Source organism: Trichosurus vulpecula, chromosome 4 (assembly GCF_011100635.1).
Source record: "Trichosurus vulpecula isolate mTriVul1 chromosome 4, mTriVul1.pri, whole genome shotgun sequence".
NCBI lineage: Eukaryota > Metazoa > Chordata > Mammalia > Diprotodontia > Phalangeridae > Trichosurus > Trichosurus vulpecula.
This window is the reverse complement of record NC_050576.1, coordinates 257,457,701-257,484,981: the sequence shown is the minus strand read 5'-3', so window position 1 is coordinate 257,484,981 and position 27,281 is coordinate 257,457,701. Positions and strand designations below refer to the sequence as shown.

The window sequence follows — 27,281 nt, the reverse complement described above, 5'->3', positions numbered from 1 at the left end:
CTGAATGCCTGTTGTATGTTTTGGAGCCATGTCACACATGCAACATGTAACAGTGGGTATAGTGCTTGAAGTCAGGGTCAGCAAATTCAAATTTCACCTTAGACATACTTAGCTGACTATGGGCAAGTCATTTAGGTTCCCTGAGTTTCCCTCAGTTTCCTCGTCTATAAAATTGAGACAAGAATACCCCGAGTACCTACCCTGTCATGAGGCTCACATACGGTATGTTCCAGAGTCCTCTGCAGACTTCAAAGGGCTACAGAGAACCAACATTTATTCTAGTGAGGCAGGTAGGTGTCTTTGTGAGACATCTATCACTTTCTGCATCAGAGGCAGCTGGTGGTACTGTGGATAGACCAAGGAACCTGGAGTCAGGAAGACTTGAAGTGAAATACAGCTTCACATACTTACTAGCTGCAGGGCCGTGGGCAAGTCACTTGACCTCATTTGCCTCAATTTCCTCAACTGTAAAATGGACACAATTGCATCTGCCTCACAGGTTGCAAAAAGCACCCAGCACAGTGCCTGGTACACATTAGACATACAATAAATTATTTTGTGGATTGATTGATTATGTAAAAAGCAAGACAACACAGATTTTTCCCATGGAGCTGCCACAGTGCAGACGGACACTAAATGACTAACAGGAGCCCAGGATAGCACAGCACCTTCTCTGTCCTTGGGTGTTAGTTGGGTTAGGATATCCATGGGCTCATTCACATAAGAAAAAGTTGAAACAGTGTTCTACAAGTTCAGGTATTTATGGCATAATGGAAAGAATCTTGGACTTGGAGTCAGAAGACCCAGGCTCTTAAGTCCTGGTTCTGCCACGGAAACTTTCCGGGCCTCAGTTTCACCATTTATAGAATGGTGATAGCAGTACATAGTTGTACCACCTCCCTCACAGAGTTGGTAGAAAAAGCACTTTATAAACTGGGCAATGCTCCAGAAATGAGAGCTCTTCATTGTTCCAGGCATTCTACCATCTCTTGCAAAGCTGATAAATAGGAAGAGGGCAGGAACAAATGGCTGCCTGCTTCACCCTGGGAGTGGCCAGAGGGCAAAATGTTCAGGTCTAGAGAGCCTGTATCAGAAGCGTCTTTGTGTTCTCAGCTCAGGACTAAAGCTCACAGGACCAGTCTCAACCAGAGCCAGGGTTGATCCAACAGCCTGCATTGAGGCCAGTGGAACCTGACTCTGGTCAGCTGTTCATGGCAGGAAGAAGCCAGCCATCAACTCCTAAGGGTCTGCTTCCTGGAGCTAAGATCAGGGAGACTAGGAATGAAGCACTCAGAGTCTCTGTCTCTATTTCTCTGTCTCTTTCAATTTCTGTCTCTATCTATGCCTGTCTGCATCTTGCTGTTTCTGTGTGTGTGTGTGTGTGTGTGTGTGTGTGTGTGTGTGTGTGTGTGTGTGATCTTCTCATCTCTTTCTCTCTGTCTCTGTTTCTCTGTCTCTTTTAAGTTCTGTCTCTATCTGTACCTTTCTACCTCTTGCTGTTTCTGTGTGTGTGTGATCTTCTCATCTCTCTCTTCTTTGCATCTGTTTCTCCGTCTTTCTCTGTCTCTGACTCTTTCTCTCCTTCTCTGTCTTTCTGTTTCTCTGTCTCTCTATTTCCTCTCTCTTTCCTTTTCTCTGCCTGTTTCTCTATCTCATTTCTCCTCTCTGTCTCTATTTCTCAGTCTCTCTTTCTCATCTCAGACTCTGTCTGTCTCTCTCTGTGTCTCTCTGTTTCTCTCTCTCCCTCCCTTCCTCCCTCCTCTCTCTTATCAGTTAGGGGTGGAATACCAGCCCATGGGCTTTGGTGATGCTTCCAGCAGCAAACATTCTTCCCTTGCAGATAGCATTCAACATCCTTACCCCCTCCCAGGTTGTTGTGGGAGTCCCTAGTTCCATTGCTGTTCTTTGATAGTTGAGCATACACACTGGCCATTATACCTTTCCTGACCCCAGACCTGTAAGGACCCAAGATTAGCCACTCCATTATTTTCCGGATTACCACTGAAGAGAGAGAATGGTGCAAAGGAGAGAACCCTGGATTTGAAGGTAGAGGGCTTGGGTTCAAATCCTCTGCTTCTTATCAGCTGTTTAAAGATAGACAAATCACTTCCCTTCTCTGGGCTTCACATGGAGGAACGATGACTAGATGATGGATCTCCAAGGTCCCAGATAGCTTCAAATCTGTCATCATCTTCATCTAGCAACAGGGTGGTGAGCCTGCGGCCTCGAGGCCAGGTGGCCCTCTAGGTCCTCAAGTGCAGCCCTTTGAATTTCTGTGAAATTTGGATTCAGTCAAAAGGCGTCCCATAAGGACCTAGAGGGCCACATGCAGCCTCCCCTGATCTAGCCATTGCCAAAGGCAATTCATATTTTTTCATCTAAAATTTAAATGTGAACAAATTCTACCTGATTTTCTACGTATGTCTTTTTGTGTCTGTGGGGTTTTTAAAAGCAGTATTAAGTACTTTTTTAGGATTGTAACTTTCAACACCCAACCTCAAACTCTTCTTTTGCTCTTGTGCTTCTGGGAGAATGCATGCTCTGGAGGGCAGACCAGATGCCTGGTTCCTCTGTCCCTGAAGGCTTATGTATTTGTCACCAACTTTCTATGTGATCTAGGGTAAGTCACTACCCATTTCTGTGCCTTAATTTCCCCATCTGTAAAATCAGAAGGGACACAGTCCGCCCTGCATCCTGTACAAGTGTGCTGCAAGAGACTGAGGTTTAAGTGCTCAGAAGTCCCCTTAGGAAAGCAATCAATCTACCAGTTAATTAACAAATACAGATTAAGCACTTCCTCTGTGATAGCCTTCGATTCTAGAATTACTGTGGAAGATTTGGAATGACAGTGAATCCTTCTGGAAACTATTCAGCCATGAATGTTGTTATTTTAATTCATTTTGTGGAAAGCAAATGGCCAGTACTACAAAACCCTTCTGTCCTGGACAGAACCTCTAAGATATCAGACAGCTCCCAGAAGCATCTCTTTATTACTCATTCCCATTTTACAGATCAGGGAATTGATGGCACAAAAAAAAAAAAGAAAAGGCTTCACCCTAAGTTACCTAGGTAGGTAAGGCGTAAACCTGGGCAGGAATCCAGGAGCCCAGGCTCTCAGGCTTTTTTTTCCTTCCTTCTTCCTCTCTCGTTGCTTGACTGTTATTTTAGACTGAAGTTTTATGCTATGATGTTCCCTTTTTGTGGATTGTTTGCAGAGACATCTTCACCCAACTGTCAGCGCTAAGGACTTGCTCACATCCCTGCCCCCCCCCCCCTTCACCTTTGGCTTTTTGCTTTTAAGAGTGAGGCTGTTTTCCATCGAGAGACTTTGCGGTTCACATTAGAGCAGCCTCATTCTCATATTTGTTTGTGTTTTCAAATATACCCCTATAAATAAATGGGCACCTCGAGACTATGAAATATTAAAGATGGCTTTCTGTAATGTGTGTGGTTTTTTGTTTTTCCTTTTGTTTTTTTTTTTTTCCCACTGCCCGCTTGCAGCAATGGTCTGTCTCCAAGGGCTAGAGCAAACAAACACTTTTATTATTCTTTCCATGGTCCAAGAGGTAGAGGATAGAAGCCTGGAAGGATTTAAGTGAGTTGTTGAGAGTGATGCTCGGGGGCATAGCCTCTGACAGAGCGAGAATGACCCCTGTGCTTGGCTTATCAGGCTGCCTGAAGCCACTGCAGCCCACTTGGCCAGCAGCCCAGAGAATACTGTTTCTCAGCAGGGCAGTCCTTTTTTGCAGGGGATTTTTAGAGTTTCCAACTAAAACAAAAGTTTTAGTCAAAGACCAACTCTCCTCCCTCCAGATCTTCATTAAAAGCAATTTGAGTATAGGGGAGCCAGTCATTGACTAGCCCTACCCCCACCCTCACAGCCCATACTGGAAACATAAGGTATTGTGGGTACAGGAACTGATCATTGACTAGCCACCCCACCCCCATAAAATCATAATGGAAACATTAGGTATTGTGGGCTTGGCTACAGTTTTAAAACTAGTTTAAGGCCTCGTAAAAAGTGGGTACAAACTTAGACCAGATTGGTAATGAGACACTTCGGAAGATACATACGTGAAAAAGGCGCCCAAAGGGCTTAGTTGGAAGCCCTTGGAACAACTGACCAAAGGAACTTGGGGAAAGAAATCACCTCGTCCCCCCTCCTCCACGGGCAGCTCCCAGATTCTGTGCTCTCCCTTGTCCAGGGCTTGGTGATTTAGCGCCCCCAGGGTCATGACTACAATTTGTTTGCTCAGCTAACTGCTGGTCCCTCCCTTAGACAGGTGTCCATACTCATAAAGGCCCTGTAGGTGTCCTATGGGCAGTTTGGGTAGTTTTGTACTTTGTGCTTACAGACCCACCTTGCTACACGAGGCTTCTTCCTTATCCATTTTCACGGAATGCCTGAGAACTAAAAGCGTCTCAACTTGCTAGGAGATTGTGATGCCTCCAAAGGGAAGAGACCACTAACAGTGCCTGGCTGAGGGGCTGGAGGAGGAGGTAGAAATGTCAGGAGAAATCACAGAAGGAGGACATTCTCTCCTCTTCCCCAACCCAGGCTTTTCCTAAACTCTCCAAGATGGCCAATGGGAAACATCTGTGGCAGATAAGGGGAGAGAAGGAGCAAGTGGAGGGGAATCTCTCACTCCCTGGGTCAGAGGACTTAGATCCAGAAAGGACCTCAGATATCACAAAGTCCAACCAGCAATATAAGTGAAGAAGCCCAGAGGGGAGGCATGAGTTACCCGGAACCATACAGTTATTATTTGAATAGCAGGGCCAGAATGGGACTCAGGCCTTCAGACTTGGAATCCAGTGTTCTTTTCATTACAACATGCTTGAGAAGATCCTTAGCTTTTCTAAGCCTGCCTTCCATCCATTTACTCTGTTTTTGCCCTCCTCAACCTCCCTTCCCCTATCTCCCCACACATACACCCATCCCTTCAAAGTGAGGTCTTCTCAGACAACCAAAGCCAGGTGATTTTGCTTCTTAAGCCCAAATCCCATTTTGGATGCTTCCCTTTCATTAACAGCTCTTGTCCCTTGTCTCCCTCCCTCTCCTTGGCATTCAAGTCCAGAGTTAGCCCCTGTTTGCTGAATTTAACTTTACTGAATACCAACAAGTGGAGAACGGAACATTTGTATTTTAAATCTACAGATCATGAAGTGTGCGCTACAAATAAAGGTTTCTGTGTTTGAATAGCACATGTACACTAGTCATAAACAGCAACAATATCACAACAGGGTAATCCAAGATCGAATAAGATAATACATGTGAATTGCTTTGTAAATCCTATAGAGCTCTCTATAAATGTTAGATGCAGTTATGATTATTATTATCCACCAGAATAAGAACATGCAGTTATATGTAAGGAAATGATGACATAATCAGAAATTACATACAAATGAACTAGCATGGAAAGTTCTTTGCGCATCTTAAAGTACTATATAAATGCTAGCAATCATTAGTATTTCAGTTTCTGTTTCTAAGTTGGTCTCCCTGTCGAGCATCTCAACAGAGGTTGAACAAGCATTTGTCAGATATTAGTGGGTTTCCTACCTTGTGAGGGAGCTCAGACACGATGACCCATTCAGGCCCCATTCAAATATAAGATCCCATGGTTATCTCATTCATTCTTTCAGTTGCCTTAAACGTTGAGTCATTCAGCTCATCCAGCATTTACTAAGCACTCAGGAGCCCATGTGCCCATTTGGTGCTGAGGATAGAAAACCAAACTCCCTTCAAGGAGCTTAAGTAAAAAGTAATTTCAGGGGTCTAGACACCTTTAACTAGGGTATGGGGGTACGGCATCAAGATTCCCCATTCATTCAAAAATGAGTTAGATGAGAACTTCCCTCGTTATTAAGTGAATGGAGAAACTGAAGAACTACAGAGTCCAGTGACCAAGGTCAGTGGTCCTTCCAGGACTAAACTCCAGGTTTTCTATCAGGTGTTGGGTCTTTCCTACTTCCTCACATACCTATTTGTTTTTCATATTTAAACATTTCCCTTAGTTTCTATTCTGCCTCCTGTGACCTGCCCTGCTTTTACTAGAAAGCCATACACCTGCCCACATGGCAAGCTTTCAAGTATCACTCCCCAAATCTGCTCTGGCTCCTTAAGACACCTAATCTGCCTACTGCAATCAAAAGGATGGGAGAAAGGAGTAGCTTTGGTTCAATGGAGGGCATGAAGTATGGAAAGGGCTGCCCTGCAATCCTGGAAGTACTGTAAAAATGTCAGTTGTTAGTATTGTTGTTGCCAACCTTCCCTACTCTCTGACCCCGAGGGTACAATGGTTGGACTCCAACCCCTAATTCCATACATAGGGATAAAGGACTTCTTTCAGACTATGGAGCCCTATTGCTCAGTGTTAAAGAAAAAGACGACTGATTGTTTGCTGCCAGCAGTCATTCTGAGGTCCCTGACCTAGAGCAGACTCGGATCACAAATGGCAAGTTTGGAATTAGGGATATTTTTTATGGCCCCAATTTCAACCTACATTGGATTATACTGAATGATTTACAAACAGTTGAAAGGGACAGTCAGTGGTAATCTAATTTCCCTTCTGTGGTTTCCAGTCAGGCTTCCTAGCCCTAAAAGACTCAATCAGACAAATAAATATTTATCTTGTCCCTTAATTTGATTCCATTCATTGTGTTATGGGATCATCTGTGGACCATGATAGAGATATGGGGGGTAGAGGGGAAGAAAAATGATCTCCTACAATATTCAAATAAGATTTGTGTTTATAATAAGTTACACATTGGTATGAATTCCACTTCTAAAGCTGACTTAACATGTAATAAGAAGGTATGTCTATCTGGCAAGGTTCGAAGGTGTAGGGTGAAAAGAAGCAAAAACAACTGAGTCACTTTTGCTCTTCTGCCTTTCCCTCCCACCATGGGGTTTTGGGAGGGCAGATTCTTTCCAGAACAAACCTTCCTTCTCCTAGCCTCCTGATGGCCCAGGAGGTATGGCATTCCCTTAATCCAATCTAGACACCTACATGAGGTTCAACAATGATTACTTAACACCAGGAGGGCAATGGTCCTGATTCACATGGATGACTTGCTCTTTAGGAACTTACGATTGCAATAAGCATCAAAACTGGAAGAGACTTTTACAATCAGAAGTCAGAACTCCCAAGCTAGGATGACCCTAACTCAGGAGTAGGGAATCTGTGGCCTCGAGGCCACAAGTGGCTACGCTTGAGGACCTAGAGGACCACTTGTGACCTTGAGGCCACAGGTTTCCCACCCCTGCAATTATTTTGGACCAAGCACAACAGTTCTAGTTGAATTGTGTATATTCCCAACTAACATCTGGCTTCCTCTATTGAACTCCCTCAAGGACATAATTACTATATGGGCTTGTATCACAGAATAGTTATGGCTGAGCACCCAATCTGGAAATTGAAACAGTTTTAAGAAATATTGGAGACCGTATAACTGAGCACCTGCCAGCAATAGGCACAGAGGAGGGAGTTGGGTTAGTTAAACCTTTGGAAGATTTTTTCATAGTTCTCAAAGGAAAGTCACCGCCAGCAGATTCAGTCAGTTCCAACTGCTTCCATCAGAATTCTTTCAACAGGTGGAATGGGAGCAGGGAAAAGTTGTCACTGCATCCACCCCTCCATTATTAGTCTCCATTCAAAATGCCCAGCATTATACTGCTGCTAATAATAACTCTTCTGCTGCTGTCTCCTTCAGAAATTCCTGCCCCAGCAGGAAATCTACCCATGGCTTAGACTTCACAATAATTTCTCTCCCTTCCAAGGTAGAAAGAATTCTGTCTGTGTGGGATTATAATTCCCAGTATTCACAATTAGGTTTCAGAACCTTTTTTCCCTCTGCCTTGGAGAAAATCACTCTGAAACTCAGTTACATAGAATCTTCTAAAACTATTTGAAATATTTTTAATATCTCTTTAAAAGTCCTGGAACGAACAATAACTCATACAGACCTAGTAGTGCCTGAAAGGAACCATGTGGTAAGCAAACAGGCTCTACCACAGGTGGGACACAAATAGTCCCTATGAACATTTGGCTTGGAAATATCTCTAAATATGTGTTTCACTTTCCTTTGGAGCTACTGCAATTCTGCTTTGCTCATAGAGCACAGTGCCTTCTTTGATGCAGCCACACCGTGCTGGGCAGTTCTATGATGGTGTCTCCTATATCTTATAATCAATTCCAATAAAATATATAGGACTACTAAGAAAATCAATTATATTGAAACACAATTATCAATTCTACTACTCTTTGGCATCAAAATACTCCATAGAGAGCCCAGATGCTTTTTTTTTTTGGCCTCTGGCCCCACTCCCATTGGTTATCCATGGAACACAAAGCAAACATCGATTAATTTTTGGGCTAAAGTCATATTACTGATCTATACAAATTTTCTGATAACTCACTAAGTGGGGTAGATTAGATGTGGGTGGGTAGGTTCCCTCCTAGCCCTCCATCTTTGATCCTATAATCTCAAACAAACTAATAACTTAGGTCTGGGTCTCTGAAGTTCTTCATTTCTCATACTTCCGCAGTAAGTGTTTTATTAGTAACAGCACTTGAAATGTGTTTTTTATAATTGTCAGAATCATGCTACATTAACCATTGAGGTGGATGGTCAACATGGAGCAATATGCACATGTCTGTAAGATTTTTGGTGAGGTGTTTAACTCATTTCCAAGGCCGCTGCTATTCCTATTGTGATGGGCTCCTTAACATTTTGTTTTTGGTTTTTGTGGATGGACACCTTTGACAGCCTAGTGAAACCTATGGACATCTTCTAAGAATAATATTTTTAAATGAATAAAATATAATGGTTGGTTGGTTGGTTGTTGTCCTTCATTCTTGAAGAGGACCAAAAGACATCACTATATTGGGGTTAAGATACTGTGTGTCCGACTGTGGATGATAAGACCAGTGTGAGCTTGGAAGGCTCTATCGCAGGTTGGGCACGGATAGTCCCTATAAACATTTGGGGTGGAGATGGCATTTCACTTTTATTTTGAGCTACTGAAATTCTGCTTTGCCTATAGAGCCTTTGATGCAGCCATACCATGCTGGGCAGTCCTGTGCCAGTATCTCCTATATCTTACAATCAATTCCAATAAAATACGTAGGACTACCAAGAAAATCAATTATATTGAAACACAGTTATCAATTTTGTTTTAAGTTCACAGACTGCAGGTTAAGAAGCCCTGCTTTGGTACACTTCTTACTATTGTTGCCTGATAGAGCAACCGGGCAGCTGTGCATCATGTTGATTTGCTACTTCCTAAAGTGAGCTGTTTTGAACCCTGACCCCCATTTCATAAGTGCTTTATAATTTCTAAGCTCACCATCTTCTCACTCACAAGGAGAATATAAGATTCTTTTTTTTTTTGAGGCAATCAAGGTTAAGTGACTTGCCCAGGGTCACAAAGCTAGTAAGTATCTGAGGTCAGATTTGAACTCAGGTCCTCCTGACTCCAGGGCCAGTGCTCTAGAATGCAAGAGTCTTGAGAATAGGAATGGTTTCTTTCTTTTGTATTTATATCCCCAACAGCGAGCATGATATCCTGCACATATACAACAGGGCATTAATACTAATGAATATTTGCTAAATTGAATGTAATTGAATTCTCATACTCAGAGGGAGAGAATCTATCAAGGAGACTGGAAAGGCCAAGGATGCTCCCCCTAAGGCCTGTGAGTCAGTAACTTTCACCCTGGCATTCACCAGTTAATCTATATTTGTGGCAACTGCTCTCTCTCTCTCTCTCTCTCTCTTTCTCTCTCCCCACACCTAACAGTAGCTTCCCAGAATAGAATGGAGGAGAGTGAGGGAGCAGAAAGAAAAAAGGAAATAAAATGGTTTGTTAATGATTTGATGCCAACTTGGAAGAAACAATCTAGTAAAGTGATCTAGGGAAGCTTGGTGGTGAGGTGGATCACCAAGTACTAGTGAGCTGTTTTGAGAACTGCTCACTCCAGAGGCTGGAAAGAGTTTCCAAAAAAGGCTTAATGTTTGACAGAGTCATGAGTCAGTAAGGGGAAAAAGGCTCTTTTGGGGTAGGTCCCTAACCTTTTGAAGCTGATATCCGGAAGGATGCTCAATATCTTCCATATTGGGTATTGGGCAATGGACCCCTCAGCACCCCAAATACATCTGAGATCCTCTCTCAGAGGCAGGAGACTGTTCTGGATGGATCATGACTTTGACTCAGGCACTTGGTCCTCATGGTTTTTTACATTTCTGAAGCCCAAATCTTAACAAAATGAAACCATCAGATTGAGTATGTTATGGTAGGGCTTCTTTGAGGAATTATGGGTGGGACTTGGTGATTAATGACTTCTCTTCCAACTCTGAGATTCTGGGATTCAGTGATAAAAGTCTTGGGAACATCATTTCAATCAGCTTCCTTTCTCAGAATCCCAAGGGGGAAAAGCCCACACACATCATCAAAACACTCCCCGAGACTTTAGTGGTTCTAATTGGTCAAGGTCATGGAATCTTAGTGATGGAAAGCAAACAACTTGGTACAGAAGAAAGAGTACTGGTTCAGGAGTCAGAGGACATGGCTTCAAATCATTCCATGCTACATCCTGCCTGTGTGACACTAGGCAAGTCACTCAGATGTTCCTCAGCTTTTCTCAACAGTAAAATGAAGGGGTTGCATGAGATAGCCTCCAAAGCCCCTTCTAGCTCAAAAACTGTGATTCTGCCGACAAGTGAGGAAACTGAGGTCAAGCGATTTGCCCAAGGTCACACAGCTAACAGGTAAAGACTGGAAGCTGGCGATTCTGACCTCAAATCAGATGTCAGATGCTTCTCTGACGACTCATAGGCTGACTAAAAGGCTCCTTATCCAGCATATAGAATGCTGTGATGCCTTAGCCAAGATGAATTGATCTTTTTTGGGGGGGGGGGAGGTAGAGGTCTAGATCTGTGACTTCATCTGTATAAGGAATTTCCTCCCATAATGTACACTGGAAGCTCCCCTGCAATTTATAGTCTTGGAGTGTTGTAACTTGGGACAATTTATATTCGGTCACAGAGTATGTGTCAGAGACAAGGTTTGAACCCGGTTCTTCCTGAAGCCAAAGCTAGCCCTCTTACTGTTATGCTGGGCTGCCTCTCAGTTTATAATGCATATATACAAAAGGGGAATAAATGCTTATAATCATTGTGTCAGGGCAGCCAGGGTCACAGTGGGATAGAGCTCTGGGCTTGGAATCAGGATGACTCATTTTCCTGATGTAACCTATGGACTGCAAACACTACCTGTGTGACACTGGGCAAGTCACTTAACCTCGTTTGCCTCAGTTCCTCATCTCTAAAATGAGCCGGAGAAGGAAATGGCAAACAACTCCAGTATCTTTGTGGTCATGGAAAATCACATATGACTGAATGACCACAACAACAAATCTTCCATCTTCCATCTTCCCTTTCTCTCTCTCTCTCTCTCTCTCTCTCTCTCTCTCTCTCTCTCTCTCTCTCTCTCTCTCTCTCTCTCTCTCTCTCTCTCTCTCTCTCTCTCTCTCACACACACACACACACACACACACACACACACACACACCATTACTCCATACCACACAGGATTTTGAATCAAAGGCTCTGGGTTCGAATCTTTGCTCTGCTCCTTATTTGAACAAGGTGCTTCACCACTTTTCTGGCCTTCAGTTTCTTCTGCTGTAAAACAAACAGCATGGAACAGACATGTGCCTCTAAGTTCTATCTAGCTCTAATTCTGAGGCCCTGTGACTCTTAAAAATCTGATATCCTCTGGCAGGCCCCGCTTCTAACCTTCTACAGAGCATGGGTGTGCAGCTCCCTGATGACATAGATCACAGACATCCTAGCACGTAACTGAAAGAGTAACGGGGCAGCCAATAAAGAGTCCATCTGACGCACACCGGCTGCCCTGATCACTCCCTTAATAAATGCCATTTAAACAACAACAACAAAAAAAAAATCTGATATCCAACCCCTCCTCACAAGGGGGCTTATGGAGAGCTGTTAATTACTCCTGGTGGCTGGGAATCCAGGGGCATTGGGGGTCAGGGGGCCATGGGTGTAGTTTATTGACCCATTCCAGAAAAGCCTGAAGTAGGAGGGGATTCATTGCCTTGGGCAAAAAGCCATTTGATTTCTTACTTCCTGCTCTTCTAAGCACCAGCTATAGACTGAAGACTTGACTCACCAGAGAGTCCGGCTGCTCATATGGCAATGATCTTGGAGATGAGCCAGTTTAAAATGAGGCCAGATGTTCTCTTATAATCCAGAGTTGGTTTTTTTTCCAACACGCAGGTTAGAAGGGATTTACAAAATTCTGTTGTAGTGTGAGTCATATTCCTGGACATAAAACTATTTACCTGTACAAATATTTAACTCACTTCTCTTCCCATTCCAATCCAACATACTAAAGTGATTTTACTAAAACACTGATCTGATCATGCCAGCCCATCTGCCTGAGCTGGTCTCTGTTGCCACTAGGAGCAAATACAAAATGCTCTGTTTGGCATTCAAAGCCCTTCATGACCTAGCCCCCTACTAAGTTTCCAGTCATCTTAAACCTGACTCCTCAACACACACTCTTGGAACCACTGACACTGGTCTCCTGGCTGTTACATGAACAAGATACTCCATCTTTCAGTTCCAGGCATTTTCTTTGCCTGTCCCTTAACCCTAAAAGCCTCTCCACCCTCCAATCTGACTACTAGCTTCCCTGGCTTCTTTTAAGTCTCAACTAAAATCCCACCTTCTACAGAAAGCCTTCCCAATCCTTAAGCACAATGCCATCCCTCTCTTAATCATTTCCTATTTAATCCTCCCTCATAGTTTTCTTTTTATATATTTCTTTGCATGTTGTCTCCCACCAGATTGTGAGCTTCTTGAGGGCAAGGAATATCTTTTGCCTTTTTTTTTTTGGTATCCCCAGCACTTAGCACAGTGCCTGGCACCTAGTGGGGACTTAATAAATGTTTATTGAATTGAAATTTAATTTCAGAACATCAGAGGAGCTCTTCAGCTTACAGGCTGTTGTTGTGTTTGTCCTTCATTCTCGAAGAGGACCATGACATTAGGGAAATGATGACATGACTTGCAGTTGACTTTGATTTGAGTGAGGGAGAGCTGTGCAAGGTCACCAGCCTCACTTTTTCCTCCAGAGCCATCTGGGTCCAGTGGCCTGATATTCACCAGGATGACTGGAGATGGCCCAGGATGCATTGGGAGACCCTGGCCTTTTCAGGCTAAGGTCTTTCCAGGTTCTCCCTTTGAGTGAGATAATGCCCATTCAGTGAATAGTCCTCTTTAAGAAGTTAATCAAGGGATGGCCCCTTTAATCAAAACTCAAAAAAAAAAAATCAAAACCGAGAGGTGAAGACCAGGCACTCTATATAAGAAGGACACCTTTCACCTTTTCCAAAATAATAAAACACGTTAGATTTTTTTCTTTAGTCTAATTAAAAGTTGGCTTATTACTTTCTTTTGTTTTTAGATCTCTTCAGTTCCCAATATATCCCATGTCCCCTCTCCCTTCCTGAGAGCTATCCCTTATAACAAAGAATAAAAAAAGTAGGAAGACAGTTTGGCAAAACCAGCCAATACATCTACTTGAATTGCCATCCTCAGCCTGTCTGTTCTGATTGGTGAAAGGACCCCAATTTTGTCTAGTTTCTTCACCCCACCATTTTTTACTTTGCCCAGCCCAAGTTCATGCTTCCAGTCCCTCCCCCCATATCATTTTCTACCTCTCCCACCCCCACCCCCACTCCACCTTCTGACTGTCCATTTTCAATGGCTGTTCCCTAAACCTGGGATGCTCTCCCTCCTCATCTCTACCTCCTAGCTTCCTTCAAGCCCCCTAAAATCCTACCTTCTGCAAGAAGCATCTCCTCATCTCCCTTAATGCTAGTGCCTTCTCTCTGAAATTATCTCCAATTTGCATATAGTTGTTTGCATGTTGTCTTCCCCATTAGAGTGTTCTTGAGGGCAGAGACTATTTTTGTCTTCCTTTGCCTCCTCAGTTAGACATCAAGCATTGATTGATCACTTACAATGTGCCAGGCACTGTGCTAAGTGCTGGGGCGGGGGGGGGGGGGGGGGGGGGGGGGGGGGGGGGGGGCAAAGAAAAACAGTCTTTTCAAATGAGCTCATAGTCTAATGGGAGAGAAGAGGCAAACGGCTGCAGATCAGTAAGCTATATACAGGATAAATTGGAGCTAATCAACAGAAAAAGCACTAGCATTAAGGGAGATGGAGAAAGGCTTCTCGCAGAAGGTGGAAGCTGGGACTTCAAGAAATCCAAGCAATAGAGATGAGGAGGGAGAGAATTCCAGATCTAGGGAGGGGATGACCAACGAAAATGTCCAGAATTAGAAAGTGAGTGTCTCATATAAGGAACCACAAGGAGGCCAGTCTTCTAACAACTTAGACCCCACCATATCATCGAACTTGTGATTCAGTTAACACTGGTTTTGTGTGCCTTCAGAAATGGATTGTGTCACAGAGAATAGTTTAACAAACAAACAAAAAAAAAAACCCAACCTGGTTTTTAATGCATGCCACTCAATAATTAAACAATAAGATTCCTAAAATAATTAACAAAACAATTTGGCGACTTTGTTCCTGGGTCATTGGTCTTTGTCCAATATTTGTGGCCCATTCTTCAAAGGATCTTTCTGCTTCAGTCTTTGAAAACAATCTAAGGGTAAAATGATTTCATCAGAGAGGCAATAGAAACCCAGAAAGAATTAAAAGAAATCCAGCTGTGACCATTCCAGGGAAGTGAGGGAGTTTCACCTGATCTCCCTCCTCTTGCCTCTTCACCCCCACACCACTGCCCTCCAAAATAGCACCAGGATCACCCCACTGCCAAGTTCAGACTGTGAGAGCCATGCTGTTGTCTTAGGGTCCTTCATAAAGGATATCACAACAAAGTCCACAATATAGTGCTGGGGTATTTAAAGACAAGCTTGATGTTTATGGCATTTAAATAGCAGGGGAAAATATCGAAGGGATGAAGTAATACTGTTCCCTTATTAGTCCACAGTGGTCTTATTCTTACTCTGCATTTCTGAGGTCCCCAACTGGAATTAAATGGAGAGTTTGGAAAAGACTCATAGGGGAGATAAGGAGGATGACAATGCAAATTATTCCCAGAATGTTTGGTCACTGCCACAGCTCTTCCTTTGTTCTCCAGATTTATTGGATAACAAAAAGGCTGTCACATATTTATACGGCATTTCACATTTGAAAAGTGATTTATAAGCAGGTTGTCATAAATCCTTTTCATCTTTCACAGTGATCAGCAAGACTTTTAGGTCATCTAATACATCCAACAGGGTTAAGCGGATGAGGATCTAGCCTATTACAAAGATTTTGTAGAGTAGGGTGGTCCACAACCTTCTTTGCTGTCCTATCACAGGATAAAACAATCCCAGTTCCTCTAACTTTGCCCTTTAAGAATAAGATAAGAAAACAAAACTTCCTGCTTTTATTAATCAACAAGCATTTAGTCAAACTTTCTATTAACCACAAGATATTTGATGCATTCCTGGCCAAGCCAGATAACAGAGAATTTCCTCTATTGGCAGAGCTTATCACTCCTGAAAAATAATTAAGGGCTATATGGCTATGAATCTGTGAAGTTTTCTTTTTAATCTACAACACACAGCTTGCCACTTTCCAAAGAATTAGAATACTGAGTTAATGTGCTCAGGATACGGGTTGAGACATGTCTTTTTTGGCCACAACCAATGAAGGGATTTGTTTTGCTTGTCTATGTATTTTGGCTCCACGGGCTTTTTTTTTTTCTTTTCTTTTTTTTTTTTTTTTTTTTTTTATTCCATGGGTACAAGAGGTGGGAGGGAGAGAAAGGAAATATCTGTTTATTGAAAAAAATTTCATTTTAGAAGGAATACAACCATGTAAATTAAACAGAGAAGGATGAAGCTAATTTAATCTTTCTTTGATCATTCAGAAGGCAGGAAAAGATCTTGCAGCTCCTCTAGATTAGCAGTATGAATACCAACATAGTGGCTATTAACATCACTGTCAGTATTGATACTCGTTGTATAGTAAGTGTGCCATAAGGCCTGCAGATAGGGCCCATTGTTCTGATTTGATAAATTATCCCCTAAAGACCTTTTAGATACTTTGAAAGATACGTGATTTCATCTGTGTGTTACTTCCTCTAAAAATACCTCACCCATTCCACTCCCTCAAGAACAAGTTTTCATGAGTTGCTTTGGCTAAAAGAATTTGTCAACTGGCAGCCAGGACTGGAATCACAAGCCTTGCTGCACTTGCCTGCCTTGGTTCTCAGACAACAAGCACACAGTCCTTTGCTGGACCTTGCTGGAAGCCTTTTCAGCTTACAGATGTAGCAGACCTTAGACTCCATTGGCCTGGCATTTGAAAACCCGGGGATGCCCCATGCCACAAGCTGACATTTCAGAGTTGGCAAAGCTGAGCCTGGGGTATGAAGAGAAGCAATACCTGGACTTGGTCTTAGTTCTCCTACTTAATTGGATAATTGGGTAATTGGGTAAGGCCCTCGGCCTGTGTGGGTCCTAGTTTTCCTTCTGTATGAAATGGAGGTAAGCTAGGTGAACTAAGGTTTCCATTGGCTCTAAATCTTGTGAACTGTGAGATTCCCTTGAATTGGCATTGGACCTGCGGTTTCATTAGGACAGAGAAGTCCCTGAGCCAATAAATGTGGGCAACTTCTCTGCAATTTATAGTCTTTGAGAGGTGTCTGGAATATCAAGAGATTATGTGATTTGTCCAGAGGCCACACAGCCCATAGTATCAGAGAGCAGGATTTGAACCCAATTCTTCCTCTCTCTAAATGAGCTAACTTTCTCTCCACTACAGAGTCACAGCCTCTTGAACAAAAGGCCTTTAATCTCAAATGCAGATCACATAAATCTATGATCCTGGGATCATGGATTTAAACTAGAAAGAAACTTAATCTCTTCATCTAAGAAGCAAAAGGATTGGGCTATATGGTGTCCTTGGCCAGAGAAATTAATCCCAGGCACAGAGCTGGGATGAGAATCCAGGTCTCCTGGCTCAAAATCCAGGGTCCTTTTTCCTTCATGTCACCTTTCCTACTGGGCCATCTCCAGTTGTCCTGATCAATATTTGCCCACTAAACCCAGATGGCTCTGGAGGAGAAAGTGAGGCTGGTGACTTTGCACAGCCCTCCCTCACTTAAATCCAATTCACTTGCATGCCATGGCATCACCTTCCCTACATCAAGGTCCTCTCAAGAACAAAGGACAAACAGCAGTATCACCTCCCCCAACTAGGCGTTATTTTTATATCCCTAGATTGTTAGATCAAATGCACACAATGGATCTCTGTGGTGATGAGCGTGAGGGCTGATCTTTAAGTAACATTTTGAAGTTCACATGGGGCTTCTTTTACATTATATCTTTGTTGCCTCACGACAAACCTACAAGGTAGGGGCAACAGGTATTATTATTCCCATTTATAGATGAGGAAATTTGTAGCTTAGAGATATTAAGTGACTTGTGCAGGGTCTCTGATCTGAGCCCTGACTCTAAGCCCAGCACTCTGTCCACTAGGCAAAAATACTTCCTATGAAGGAAATCTTAGGGGCTCTCTTGGGCAGCCTTCACAACTTGCTTGGCCTGGTCAAGATCATAGTGCTTGGCCCCAGCCAAATTCCTCTGAATTCCTCATAAAGTACCTTGGAGAGTCTCATCAAGGTTCAAGAAATGAAGAGGTGGTACCTTTGGTCAGATGTGTTGGCAAGATCCAGACTAATATGTTGTGGAAACGGAGCAGAGGAGCATGTGAGAACAAAAGGCACTTTAGGAAGGGCATGGGGAATTTCTGAATGGCATGCGTAGCTGATGAGCCCTGCTCTTTTGGCCCAGAACACCAGAGGATTCCATCCTTTAGCCTGACTTGCAGCCTCCTCTAGTACAGACACAACCAAGATAATGTGCTGGGGCTCAGAAGGGATTCTCTGGCATGTAGCTGGCACTGTTCTTGCTGTCCAACAATTAGGACTTCAAGCACTTCATGATATCCTGGGACAAGAGGCAGGCACAGGTGATACCCAGCATATGCAAAGCCACCATTGAGAGTGAACACAGCGTCCTTTCCCCAGCTTTCTCAGATTTCCACTCAAGCCAGCCAACCCACCCTTCACTGAAAAGGAGCTAGCCTAGATACTGGTCTGCTTCAGCCTCCTTTGATCCATGGCCTCTGGCTAGCTTTTGAGTGGGAGAGAGACCTTTATCAGGGCCATTGACAAGAGCTTCTGCCTCCTTACCCTACCTTCCAGATTTGAAGGATTCTGCAACCATGGCCCTCTTTCCAAAACTCTGCAACATTCGCTATCCACATCCATCTCTGGTCCATCATCTGTGATAGTTTGCTGCTTGTGAGGAGAAACCTCTAAATGGTTCTGATTTGCATTTCTCTTTGTGTTAGGGACTTGGAGCAGCCTTTCATAAGGCACTTAAAAAAACAACTATCCATGGACTTGGACCCCTTATTTATTGGGGAGGGGACTTTTGGTCTTACAGATTTGTTTGCTCTTGATAGAGCTCAGATATCAGTAACTGAATAGAGACATTTGATGGAAGACTCCCCCAGCCCCAACCCCTGCACCGCACCACCCCCATGCAACTGCTTTCCTCTTTAGCCTAGTTGTGTTGATTTTGTTTGTACAAAACCTTTCCAATTTTAAAACATTATGGTTAGCTACTTTAGTTTTGTGATTTTTGTTTGGTTAATAATTTGTATCCCCTTTCACATAGATATGAAATGTATCCAATCTGGTATTCATTCTTTCTTCCTCAGTCTGACTTTCCATATTTTGTTCACAGATTGATAATTGAGGGGCTTTAAAAAAAATTTTGGTGGCGTATGGTACAATATGCTAATCTCTGAGTCTGGTGCGGGTCCTCATTACTTCAGGACTATGGCGAAAGTGTGGTGGTTGGTCTGCCTGCCCAAGTCACTCCTTACTTCAGTCCATTGCCCACTCAGCTGTCAAAGTTATCTTTCTAAAGCATAGGGTCTAGCAATGTCACCCCTCTTCTCAATAAATTCCAGCAACTTCCTATAACCTCCAGTATCAAATACAAATCCTGTGCTTGGCATTCAAAGCCTTTCATAACCTGTCTCTCCCACCTTTGCAGTCTTCTTACACCTACATAGCCATGAAGATGGCTGAAGCCAGTGCTATGGAGTGCTTAGAGCTTTTCTCCTGCTACTAGACTTTGATGACTCCAAAAGAGAAAGTGAGGCTGATGCCTTTGTGCAACCATGTCACTGGTCCTCTTCAAAAAGGATAAACAACAACAATACCTTATACCTTTTGTTTCCCTCTCCTTTCTGGCCCAGGGTCAGAACACACTGGGAATTTAATGGCCAGTTCTACACACATCATTTTAGGAAGGACACTGATAAGCTGAATGGTATCCAGAGAATAGCCAGGATGATCAAAAGCCTGAAACAACTGGGAATATTTAGCCTAGAAAAGAGAAGACTGAGGTTGGGGGGCAGCACAGTATCTGGCACATAGTAGGTGTTTAATAAGTGTTGGTTGATTAATTGGCATGATAGCTGTCTTTTGAAGGACTGCATTGTTAAAGAAGGATTCAATACTTGTTAAACTTGGGGTAAAGAAAGAATGGATTTGTACCTCTTCTTGTGCCTTACTGGGGCATAGGGTAAGTCTGCATTTTTGGAGGTTCTGCTAGCAGAATGGAAATTCTGGAAGCTCCTAGGAAAGCTGGAAGGCTTCTAGTGTGAACCTGAAGACAAGTTGTGTCTGAGCACCTGGTGAGCCAAGCATAAACGTGCTTATCACTCTAGGAGACTAGTTATTAAGAGATGAGTCTTTTGGCCATGGCCAACCAGTAATAGAATTGGAAAAAGGAAAAAAAAGCCCAGTCTTTAGTCCTGTGCAAGCATTTCTACTTCCACAGTCCATAGTGAAGATGGGCAAAATCAGTAAAATGGGTGGCAGGAGGAGCAAAAGGTACTAAAAATGATAAGTACTTGGATTATCTCAGTGACACTCTTCTTAAGGCTACCAGCCATGATTAATTGAACTCTTAGTTATCTTCAAGTGTGATCTTAATCTACCGAGCAATGAATGAATTAGCATACTCTCAAAGGAAGTGAATCATATTTTATATATCAAATGAGTTAATGCATATAAACCCTTGGCAAACCTCAAAGTGCTATAGAGATATCAGCTATTGTTATCAGCATATCTATGTTGAGATATTCTTGTCATCAGTGAAGCCAGAAGGAATAAAGATGTTGCAGCTAATTAGAGGATCATTCCCAGGCTCTTCTCAAACAAATAAAAACCTTGGCAGGGTTGATTTCATTGTGTGCCCACAGCAACAAAAAGCATCACTTCATGGGATATGTGGGCATCTCACTTCTGTGGTCATGATGAGCAGAAGCAGAGAGGACATGACTCAAAGCCTGAGGTGGATCTGTGATCCCAATGATTCAGCCAATTCCCTCCAGAGGTACAGATCAAAACACATCCCTGCTACTTATCCTGTACCACTCTCAGCTGGGTCCTTCCAAAAGGGTCACCTCAGGGAGTCCACCTGATGTGTGAGAGGTCTTCCTTGCTTTTCTTCAGCATCATGAGGGTACCCACAGAACACCTGGCTCTCCACCTGGTATCTCTTACTCTTGCCAAAGGACTTACCCGTCTTTTCTTTCTTTCATTGCTGACATCGTTTACTCTTGTGTTTCTCTGGAGTTCCTTGTCAGGTGTATGTCATATTCTGCCTACATTCTCCATATACTTTTCCATTAACCTCTGTGCAATGCCCATCTTTAGTTCTTCAGGGGCAGTAGTCTTGCCGTAATACAGCAACACTGGTAAAATGTTTATATTACCAAGATGGTCCTTTGATTTCTTTTGTCGTGCTATGTATTTTATTTTACACATTTAAGAGGTCCACATGTTTGTTCATTTGTTTTTTTATTTTGAGAAGAGGCCCACATGTTGCACCAGGCTACCCAAGAAGTCCACAAAAAAAGTTAAGAATCCCTGGTGTACAAGGATTTATTGTTATTCACATATCTTTAGCAACTCAATATCTGATAATTAAGTGAGAAGAAGAAAGAATTATTTCACAGTAATTATGAGAAGCAGGAAGTTTCAGTCATTCTGAAATATTTTACCATGTGCGAGATGCAACAAAAACATACTTAATCTGATTTCATTGGTGTGGGCATTCCCTGCACCTGTGCAGAATGCAGTCTCTCCCAGCATTCTCATCTGGTGCAAATTCTTAGCTGTATGTTCCCATAAATCTCCTATGTACAAAGGATATGACCAATGTAGGGGCACCCTAGGGTATGTTGTACCACTTGGACCATTTGTTGTGTCCATCTTGTTACATAATTGTAACATCCCCTTTTTCTGATCATACATATCTCTTCAATGCTGTCTTTTAGGTGACTTTTCATATGAGAATTGATGACATGCCAAAATCTGTTTATTTCAGCATGTATCTTTCCATGAAGAAACAATAAATATTACTAAATTAGAATAAAGAATTACTTCTTTCCATCCCTCTTTTTTATTTCTTTAAGATTTGACCTCTCAGAGTAGAGGTTCTTAAATCTTCTTTGTATCTTAGACCCTTTTTTGGCAGGGGTCTAGTAAAGCCTATGGACCCCTTCTCAAAATCATGTTTTTAAATGCAGAAAATAAAATATATAGGACTCCTAAGGAAACCAATTATATTGAAAGGCAGATATCAATAATACACACACACACACGCATGCACACACGTGTGTGTGTATGTGTGTATATATTAATGGACCCCAGGTTGAGAACTTCTATCTTTAGAGAACCAAATGTTTTAAGAGATTAATCATTGTGATTTGGCTTTAATTGAGTTTTAGAGAGGCAGGAGCCAACACCATGACTAGTTATTTGGTATACACGTGTTTTTTCAATCTTAGTTTGAGTTACACATTTTCATTGCTCTATATAAATCAAAGAGGCCCACTGTCAGTGGTACTAGTGACAAATTTAGGGGAAGGATCAGGGAGAGGTTAGACAAAATATAGTCATCGCAGATATAATTTTAGAGCTCTTTGGTACTGAGTCTCTAATTTGAAAAATGGACTGAAATACAGATAGCTTTATCATTAATGAGTGCTGCATACTTATTATAAAAATATAAGTCCTTTTCTTATGGTCCCATCCATAGGGTGTGCCATCACTATTTTCTTTTTTTTTTTTTTTTTGGTGGGTTTGGATTTTTTTTAATTTTTTTTTATTTTTCTTTTTAGTTTGCAACACATGTTTCTACATAATTTTGAGTTCCAGATTTTCTTCCCTCCCTCTCCCCCCTCCCTCCCCAAGATGGCATGGAATCCCATATAACTTCCATGTATAACTTCGCATTGAATTAATTTACACACTAGTCAAGTTGTGGAGAAGAATTATGACCAATGGAATGAATCATGAGAAAGAAGAGACAGAACCAAAAAAAAAAAAAAACACAACCCAACAACAAATGCACAAGAGAGAAAAAAAAGGGGGGGGAGAAAAAGGCGAGCATGAAGTGTGCCTCGATCTGCATTCATACTTCATAGTTCTTTCTCTGGCTGTAGATAGCACTCTCCATCATGAGTCCTTTGGAGCTGTCTCTGCATATTGTGTTGCTGAGAAGAGCAAAGTCTGTCAGGGTTAGTCCTCACAGAATCCATATATCTGTGGTTGTGTACAGTGTATTCCTGGCTTGGCTCCGCTCACTCAGCATTATGTCGTGTAGTTTTTTCCAGGTTGTTATGAAGTGGGTTTGGATTTTTAAGCATCTAGAAAAATATCATTATAATAGTTACTGCTGGGGCAGCTAGGTGGCATAGTGAGTAGAGCACCAGTCCTAGAGTCAGGAGGACCTGAGTTCAAATCCGGCCTTAAGACACTTGATACATTTACTAACTGTGTGACCTTGGGCAAGTTACTTAACCCCAATTGCCCTGCCTTCCCTCCCCCACCCCCAGCAAAAAAAATATAAAAATAAAAAATATAATAGTTGCTGCCTGTGGACTAACAAAAATCATTCAGATTCTAGAAATTTCCCATGGTTAAAACTGAACAGATAATCAAATGTAATCATCCCCATTATAAAATCTGAGGTAATCACAGAACCAACACAGATGTCCATCTTTCAAGTATCAGAAACTAAATAGTTGAACTCCAGAATTTCTCTTAATGAACCTCGAGAGAGGCGCACGTTTCTCTAAAGTGTATACACAGACTACAGTGGATACTCTTTTGAGGGTTCAGTGTATATTAATCCCAGCAAATTTTAGGTTTTACCTGAACCTCCCTTCTATGCCCTATTTACCCATTTTAAACCCAAACAAACCTGGCATTTTCCAAATAGTACCTGGATGTAAAGGGAAGGTGGGGATAGATTGTTGCCTGCCTTATGTTGTGATAAACAACATTTTTTGAACATTCAGCTTAAGCTTGGCCCCCAAACCAGGAAGCAGAGGAAGGATAAGTACTGGTGGGCCAGCATTGTTTGCAAAGAAGTTGTCAGATTTAATTCCAGGAAAGAAACAATACTCATTTAACCTCAACAAAATGAAAATCTTACCAGAGGACGTGTAGCTTAAAGTTCAGCACTAACAATTAGAAAATATCGTTAATTAATATTATTTAATGAATGGAAATGTTGCCGAGTCTCTATGTGGCTTTGATTTTCACTTGTCTCCTGGAACAATGAGGAGTAAGCACAGAACTGAAAAGTGTGTCTTCCACAAAGTAAAGGGAGTCTATCCTTATGCTTATCCTTCTATATTTTAAGGCAACTCTGGAGTAAAAGCTTTAGAAAATCACTTGTTTGTGTCTCTGAAATTCACCAGCCACCCAAAGTGGGAAAGAGCGAGCCAAGAAAGAAAAAAAATGGAGGCTAAAAAGTGACAATAAGACAGTCAAAACCTCTGGGGATAGGGGCTTTTTTTTTTTCAATTTTATAAAAATTTCAATTAAGGAACACAATATCTCACCAACATTTCTTTAAACTTAGATCGAAGTGATGCATGAAGCCAGTCAAGGTGGGTCCAGCAGAATACTGGTGATGAGTGAAAGTGAAGAGAACCTCTCCACTAGGAGGAGGTAAGCCTAAAGGATTCCTGGGAAGGAGCTGGGCTTTCCCTTGGTGGGGGAGGGCAGGGCAGGGGCACTTGGAAGATGGAAGGGAATTCATTGTAGCTCATCTTTCTCTCATGACACTTAACTGGGGTACAGCTACAAGAGTGCACCATATTTAGGATGCATTTGTTATTATCAAAGTTATGGTATTCTTATACACACAAATCCACAAACAAAAACTACCATTTATAAACTGGACACTACAATCCAAGGAGTATGATTAACCCAAAGTTCAAAATAGTTCACATTTAAACAAATTATAGGTTCGAATTATTTGTGGGTTATTCCCCCAACTCTGAAAATTTAACTCAGAAATATGCAAGTTGGTTGGCATCTTGGCCCATGTACAATTCCCCGAGGTACAGCAGTTGAGGAAGCACTTGGTGCTGGAAGAGCAAGACATTGGTCAAATGCATATGTATGTGTGTGTATGTACATATTATGTGTACACATATATGTATACATAAATCATCCTTTTGGAGGGAAACTAATTTGCACCCATTTGTTGTACCAAGAACTCAACACATCATCAATCAGTGTATTGACATTAAACAATCGATGTATTGACATTAAAATGTATTGATATCTTTGGTTGTTCCATCATCCTAATTTCCAAACATATCCCTCCCCATAAAGTCATACTCAGTGAAAATTTTTAAAAGTGGAAAAAAAGTAGGTTTAGCAAAACTAATCAAGAAATCAACCATGTCTTATAGTATATGAAATGATTACCCATAGTCATCTACCTCTACAAAAAAAGGGAAGGAAGAATATTTTTTCATCTCTTCTTTGGGGCCATGGCCTAGCCATTATAATTACACAGTGACCCATTTCATTTTTTTCCCTTTCCATTTACATTGTTGTAGTTATTGTATATAGTGTGTTTCTGAGTCTGCTTACCTCACTTGGCATCAGTTCCTTGCTTCTTCATATTCATAATTCCTTATACCACAGTAATACTCCATCCATGTAACACAGTTTGATCTGACATTCTCCAATTGATAGGCCTATTGACTTTTTAAAAATATTATTGTAATTTTTCTCAATGACATATAAAAACAACTTTTAATTTGAGTTCCAATTCCCTCCCTCTCCTCCCCACTCCTTAAGAAGGCAAGCATTTTGATATTGATTATACCTGTGTAGTCATGCAAAATATATTTCCATGCTAGCCATGTTGCAAAAGAAAACTCAGGCAAAAAAAAAATAAAGTTTTAAAGTTTGCTTAGATCTGCATTCAGACTCCATCAGTTCTTTCTCTGGAGGTGGATAGCATTTTTTTTTATTCATAAATCCTTTAGAATTGTATTAGATCATTGAATTGCTGAGAAGAGCTAAGTCATTCACAGTTGATCATCATACACTAATGCTATTACTGCATATAAAGCTCTTCTGATTCTGCTCACTTCACTTTATATCAGTTCATAAAGTCTTCCTAGGTTTCCAATTTACTTTTATTTAGCAAGCATTTATAGCCACCTTAGAGCAGAGGGTTTTATTTGCATTTAGTATCTGGTTGTGGATTCCCACCACATGCGGATCTCTAGTAGGCTGAGATGGCCATACCTATAGTCTTGAAAATATGTTCAGTATACATTCCTTTTGACTAGGATTATCCCTGATGAGTCCTATTTGGTAAAGTGTTTTGCACCATTCTCTTGAGACAATTTGTTTTAATTTTTCTAAGACACATAAAGGGATGGTTTTTATAATATAGCAAGGTTAAATAAAGAAGCAACTCTCTAAGTCCCTCAAGCTAAAGAGACTTAAAGGGACTTAAAGCCAACCTGCACTGGTAGATGTTTCCTGACCCCAGTGAAATCATGGATCTGATTCCTAGCTCTCTGTCTTGGCAAAGTTGCAGGGTGGTACAATGAAAAGGGGGACAAGGACAATTTTTAGCGAGGTAACTTAAATCTTGATGAAGTTGTTAAAAGAAAGAATTGCAGTATTTAACTTTGGAAATTAAAGGAACTTGGAGAGTTCTTGCTAAACTTGGATTCAGCAAGTCCCTGGGCCCCCAGACCTGCCTCAGACACTTCATAGCTAGGTGATCTTGGGTGTCCTTTAACCTTGCTGTTCCAGTTTCCTCTTCTGCTCTGGCTACTGACCTCCCTGGCTTCCTTGATGTCCCAACTAAAATCCCACCTTCTCCCAGAAGCCTTCCACAACCTCTCTTTCCATGGTCTTCCTTCTGTTAATTATTTCCTCTTTATCCTGTACATAGCTTGCGTTGTTTGCATGTTGTCTCCCCTCTTAGGTTTAGGAATACAGAGAGGAAAGGCCAAAGAAGGCTAGAGTCCACAGGAAAGGATTAATGGAGGAGGTAGAATTGGAGTTGGTTCTTGAAGGTAGCAAAGGTGAAGGATAGAGGGAGGACATTCCAGGAAAGGGAATCAACACTGGCTACTGGGAAATCCACCTATCTTGAGAGAAAAGGTCAAATTGGAAAGAAGTGGCAGACGGCTCTGATAGGTAGGGTGGGCTCAAATTACAGGGACCCCCGAACCCAGGCAGAGGAAGCTGGACTTGTTGGGATAGAAAATAACGATACACTGAAGGGTTTTTAGTGTCGAGTAGCAAATTGAAAACTACTAAAATGAAAAGGTAGTCGAGCAATTGTACACAAAAGAGATTAGAGGAAAGTGAGAGTATAGTCAGACCACCTGGCTGCTAAGAGGTGATCTAATTGCAACAAAATGGGAATATTTGTTCTCCCTACCTCAGAGTAGTGAAACAGTATCATGGTACAGTGAAGAGGGGGTACTTGGATACTGTAGACACTAGAGTAGCCTTGAACATTGGCTCTGTCTGTTACTATGTGTGTGACCTCTCTCTGGACCCATTTCTTTCTTTGTAAAATGAAGGAGTAGGAGTAGATGACTTCTAAGTTCTCTTCCAGTTCTAAATCCAAATCCATATCTAAATCTATGATCTTAGAGGATACTGTATCAATCAATCAACAAATAGGTCAAAGAAAAAGGAAAAAGGCCCATATGTCTAAAAATATTTATAGCAGCTCTTTAAACTGAAGGGGTGTCCATCGCTTGGGGAATTGGCCAAAAATTATGGTATATGATTG

General features: G+C 41.8%; 1 protein-coding gene across 1 annotated transcript in view; it reads left to right on the top strand.

The window, feature by feature from the left end:
• The window catches only part of MCF2L2 (MCF.2 cell line derived transforming sequence-like 2), a 280,804-nt gene that overhangs the window by 90,511 nt on the left and 163,012 nt on the right, over positions 1-27,281 (top strand). The window contains exon 15 of the mRNA XM_036755690.1: positions 24,075-24,163. Within this exon, the coding sequence (XP_036611585.1) occupies positions 24,075-24,163 (89 nt within the window). The remainder of the gene's footprint in view (positions 1-24,074; positions 24,164-27,281) is intronic.